Source organism: Abramis brama (assembly GCF_963993115.1).
Source record: "Abramis brama genome assembly, chromosome: 25".
In the NCBI taxonomy this organism is placed as follows: domain Eukaryota; kingdom Metazoa; phylum Chordata; class Actinopteri; order Cypriniformes; family Leuciscidae; genus Abramis; species Abramis brama.
Window position 1 is genome coordinate 8,428,996 of NC_139987.1, and position 5,380 is coordinate 8,434,375.

Here is a 5,380-nt window from a genome sequence, read left to right on the forward strand (position 1 = left end):
ATGTATGAATGAACGGTGTATAAATAACCGTACAGTGCAGCCTTTTAAACTTGCCGGGCAGTGATAAGCGCCTCTCACTGCTCTGCTCCAACGCTTCTGCTGGCTTCAGTCACTGGTTCTGAACGAAAACGCGTTGGCCTAGTACTTTTTGTCCCTCTCTGCTATTATAGTTTTTCAAGATGGCGGAACTACATGGAAGCCTCCGTGGACCTACCCGTCCCATGTATATAAAGATAATAAATTCTTCGTTTACGAGGATTAGTCTGATCATTGGCATAGGTATTTGTACACCATTGAGGGCATATTTATTAATAAAAATATTGATTTTAGATAATAAAATACCTAAAAAGCTACACAGTCCCTTTAATTTTTTTTTTTATTAGTAAAGATTGTCAAACTTTTCTCATCAAGGATTTCTTTATTTTGACAAGGCTGATTTATTTATTATGATATCAGGACAGTTGTCCTGGACAGACTTAATTTTAAAATGAATTTTAATTTAGCTTCATTTGCCAACTGAAAATGTATTTTACAAAGCTGCAATTTCGTACAAATTCCTACAAAGTGATTCATAGGAAAATGCACGTTTTGTAGTAAAAGAATTTAAGCATGAACCTGCTACCTCTAAACCAAACTCTCAGTGTTGGCAGGTTGTACAAAAACATATGAATGAGATCGAGTACGAAATTGAAATGTGAAATACTTACGAAAAGTCATGTTATTGCGTTGTGAATGCAGATTATTGTTGCCTATAAGCAAGAAAACCAATATTGTTAAGCCATGTGTGTGTGAAAGAGTTCAAAACAGTGTAAAGTTGATAATAAATGTGTATAACCATAATAAAGCGCCAGAGATAAAACAGCATTTTGAGAGTTCCCATGGTAAGCAATGTCTTTAATGTCATTCTGTCATAACCTTGCATATGTAATCCTAATCAAAAGACTCTTGATCACTGCGTCTCACAACCGAGTGTCGCCCACATTTTGGATGACGACATACTGTTTCGAGATCAGCAGGTATACACAATTCACAGGGCTAGCAAGGTGTACAAGGTGAGATTGGGGAAACGACAGACAAACACATCTAAGCAGTGATGGAGGTACAGATCAAAGACAAGTGAAGAAGAAGAACGTAGTAAGCTGTAACATTAGCACTATACTGTGCCACATTCTCAAGATGTCATCCTGTAATAAGTGTTACAGAGTCTCTGCGAAGATCGAGTCCTTACAAGTATACGCTAAATAAATGTCACGTGGAGGCCAAGGGCTGTATTACAGTAGCACCTTACCTTAGAATCCTATCTTATCTATTCTGTTTACTATCCATGGTAATTTCACTTGGGAAATGTAACTTTTTCAAATCTTTAACCAAGAATTAAGATAGGAAGTTTCTGTAATACAGCCCCAGTAGACTATCAGTGACTCGTTGTGGGAGGAAAGAGGAGAATCATATACAGAAAAAGAGGGCAGGAGAAGAGTAGGTGGGAAAACAGAGCAAATGAGGGAAAATAAACACCCCTTTTTCACCAAAATGGTCTCAGAACCAGCTTGAGTGCAGAACAGTGACATAACTGACCCCTGACGAAAAAGCGTTCCGCTTGACAGTCTTTTTTTTTTTTTTATACGAGTTTTGAGAATATATATATATGCATTCAAAGTAATTTGATTCAGTGTTTTAAGGACATCATGACAAATATATAGCGAAAGAAAATGTTATATATACACCGTTATATATTTGTATGTGCTGTGTTTTGAGAATACGTTTGAGCATCCAATTTCAGCATCTTTATATCATAAGCAAGCAATATATAACTAACAAAATGAATAGGATTCAATTTGCACATATCATCTAAAATCATTCATATTTTTTATGAATCTTTTAGGAATAGATCTGAACATCCAAAGTAATTTAGTAGTAGTCAATTTGCATATTCGTAAATAAGCATTTCAAATTTGCTTACGATTCTCACAGGTGGCAGTAAGAATTGCAATGCATTTTACATTGCAAGTAATGTATAAGGAATAAAAAGGCAATATGTGTGAACTGAATGCTTTATACATTTTGTTTTAGGGGCTAGTTTTGTTTTGCGTCTTGTATTTGTTTTTGAAATTTTGCTGCTGACATTATCCGTTCCAGGTTCGAGACAAGCAGGTTTTAGAGGCTGACGGCATTTTTCCATCCCAGAACCACCTTTTCTGCAGTGGAATGGTTCAAGATTGGGTACCAGCATCCTGTTGGCGGAAAAGGGGTAAAACAAGTGAGAGAGCGATCAAGGGTCTGAAGTGCTGCCCTGAGGAACCAAAGAAGAGAATTGAGGTGTCACAAAGAGACGAGGAAGATGCAATGGAGAAGAAAGAGAGAGAATGAAGGAGCAGATAGAGAGAAATAAGACTGCAGAAGGGACAGACGGGTGCTACTACAGCTAGAAGTGAGAGCGGACATGGCTGATCTCTCAGTTATTGGCCTCCCCTCCTTCGCTGTCCTGCTGGTCGCTGGTCCACAGGGTGAGGTTGTCCCGCAGGAGCTGCATGATGAGCGTGGAGTCCTTATAGGAGTCCTCGTTCAGATTGTCCAGGTGGCCGATGGCATCATCGAAGGCTTCCTTGGCAAGCTGGCAGGCCTGCTCGGGTGCGTTTTGGATCTCGTAGTAGAAGACGGAAAAGTTGAGCGCCAGGCCCAGGCGGATGGGATGGGTGGCCGGCATGCCCTTGCTAATATCGAAAGCCTCTTTGTAGGCACCTTCGGACGATTCGACGGCAGAGGCCCTCTTTTCGCCGGTGGCCACCTCGGCCAGGTACCGGTAGTAGTCGCCCTTCATCTTCAGGTAGAAGACCTTGCTCTCTAGCTGGGTTTCGTCACAGTTCTTGATGAGGTACTGGTCCAGCAGGGTGAGAACGTCTTGGCACACTGACTCCAGCTCCTTCTCGACGGTCTCTCGGTAGACACGCACCAGTTCCAGCTTCTTCTCATTGCCATCCGCCGCCGTCTTCTGCTCTATGCTGGATATTACACGCCATGATGACCGCCGGGCCCCCACCACGTTCTTGTAGGCCACCGAGAGCAGGTTGCGGTCTTCATTGGACAACGGCTCGTTCAACTCTGTGACCTGATGGTGCAGAAGGTCAGATGTTGGGTCAATAAACGCAATTATGTTCGCAACGTATATTTGTTTGAAATTGGGACATTATGGTGCTGTACAAAGGTGTTCTGATCAAAATCTATCAAGACCATGCATAAAGGATAAAGCACAATTTCTGTTCACAAATATTTTTATAGAATAGAAAATGTTTGTTTGAACTGGAAGAAATCCTTAAGTTATTTGCAGCCAAAATTGAGATTTAGACTGTTATAATAATAATTAATAATATAGTGATGTTAACGAAAAAGGCTAATATTGAAACCCAAACATTTATGATTACATTATTTCAAATTAACATCATGTAATTTATGATCACTGAATAAGATTGAATTTTTTGAATAAGATTTTACTGAAAACTGAAATTTTGAAAGAAATATTTTTGATGGCATGATTTTTCCAGGTCTGAGTTTTTTAAAATTCCTTGACATTTTCAGGTTTACCATGACCATATGCCAATGTCAAACAGTCAAAGTGGCATAATAATGACAATATCGAATCAAAACAGGTGAGTAGAGAATGTTGCTTACATTAGTAATGGAAAGAATAAAAAAAAACAATACACTGAAAAAAAGCATCCGTGTCCTGTTTGACCCACACTAACTGACTGACTGACTTTCATCCTTTGTGCTTAGATGTCAAACCAGACAGCTGATGCTGCACTGCTAGCTCACATATTGAGCTTTATTTTGACAAAAAATTAACATGAGCTTTTGAGACAAAGTTTCAAAGTTTTATCTGACTGTATAACAGCGTTAATTGTTTAAAACGTAGCTACTGTTGTTTTTATCCCATTTTCGCAGACACAGATACACAATGGATGTGGTGTCGTCATATCGCCGCCTATGTTCATTCACTGTAACGACAGATTTGCTCGATACCGAACCGAAACCTATAATTTATTAGCATTATGTAGCGTCATCCCTCCCGTTTTTGTCTGTTGATTACTTATCATATATCTTTATTTTTAAATGCACATTGGTTTTTACCCAACATTTAAAGGTTTAATTTATACACAAATGAAAACCATTTCATTATTTTCTCACCCACATGTCGTTTCACACCCGCATTACTTTTTTCTTTACAACAAAAAACCAAACGCGAGGTTAGTCAGAATGCTAGTGCTAGTTACTGACAGTCTCAGTCACCGTTCACTTTCACTGCATCTGTTCTCCATTCTGTGAAAGTGAATGGTGACTTAGACTGTCATTCTGCCTAACATCTCTCCCTTTTGTGTTTCAGGGAAGAAACAAAGCAGTGAAGGTGCAGGCAGCCATATGAAGGTGAATGCATTATGACAGGATTTTCATTTGAGGTGAACTATCCCTCTAACACTGCATATTTTATTTATAACAAAGAGATGCTCGTGACAGTAGAGAAAGCTTCTTTAATTGTACAAACTAGAAATGCACCCATATTTGAGCATTATTAAAAGAATAATAAAAAATAATATAAAAAACTCAATGCATACATTATATTGCAATCGTCTCTTAAGGACTGATTGTGCATGAATGCATGTATATTAATAATGACCCACCAGCTTCATCGCGGAGGCCATGTCATCATAGCGCTCCGCCTGCTCCGCGAGACGGGCTCTTTGGATCAGTTGTTCCCTATCTGCCATCCTCTCTGGTCAAAGGCTGTCGGTTCGCACCGGGTTCGGTCGTTGCTCGGCAGACCACACTGGTAGTGCGAGAGAGAGCGCGCGCTCCGGTCAGCACACAGGCGCGAGCAAAATCTGGAACAGCCGCGCACGTGAGGGTGGAACGGCGAGCCAAAGGTTGAAGGTGCAGATTTATATATATATATATTTTTTTAATGTCTATATATTTTTGTAACGCTTTCTTTCCCCTCCCAGCCCTCGATATTCTCCAAGTTTCGCCCGAATATTACTATTTTTTCTTTCGACTTGTGGGGTGCTGCTGCTGCAAGCGTCCTGTCAATCCCAGCGAACAGGGTGGAGGGGGAGCTGGGGGGGGGTGCACGCACTCGCTCTATTTCAGGATGACGTCATTTTCTAAAAATAGCCGCATGCCCTGCAGCCGCGCACATGCGCAGTGAGGTTTGCTGCATTGTTCAATGCAGCGGCACACACCGCGCGTGCGCGCGAGAAGGAACTCTTCCGCATTCAAATGAAGCAATGCTTCTGTTTGTCCAAAAACTGATGATGAAAGGATAATGGGATGCATGGACATACCTCCTTAGCATTTTTTTGTCCAGACAACATGAATGGACTGATGTGGA

At 40.6% G+C, this 5,380-nt stretch overlaps 2 protein-coding genes across 2 annotated transcripts in view; both read right to left on the minus strand.

The window, feature by feature from the left end:
- slc5a1 (solute carrier family 5 member 1) overlaps positions 1-134 on the minus strand; it is a 28,928-nt gene extending 28,794 nt beyond the window's left edge. Inside the window, exon 1 of the mRNA XM_084104750.1 lies at positions 1-134. This exon is cut by the window's left edge and continues 166 nt beyond it. The gene's annotated coding sequence lies outside the window, so the exon portion shown is untranslated.
- Positions 135-877: 743 nt separating this feature from the next.
- ywhah (tyrosine 3-monooxygenase/tryptophan 5-monooxygenase activation protein, eta polypeptide) lies at positions 878-5,111 on the minus strand. The gene is made up of 2 exons (XM_084103664.1): positions 4,674-5,111; positions 878-3,106 (listed from the first exon to the last, which is right to left on the minus strand). The coding sequence occupies exons 1-2, from the start codon at positions 4,758-4,760 to the stop codon at positions 2,453-2,455; spliced, it is 741 nt and encodes a 246-aa protein (XP_083959790.1). The 5' UTR covers positions 4,761-5,111; the 3' UTR covers positions 878-2,452.
- Positions 5,112-5,380: the final 269 nt, after the last annotated feature.

Coding starts and splice junctions, on each gene's coding strand:
- ywhah (XM_084103664.1), bottom strand. CDS start 4,760: ATGGCAGATAGGGAACAACTGATCCAAAGAGCCCGTCTCGCGGAGCAG. Junction 3,107..4,673: donor TGGCCTCCGCGATGAAGCTG/GTGGGTCATTAT, acceptor CTGCACCATCAG/GTCACAGAGTTGAACGAGCC.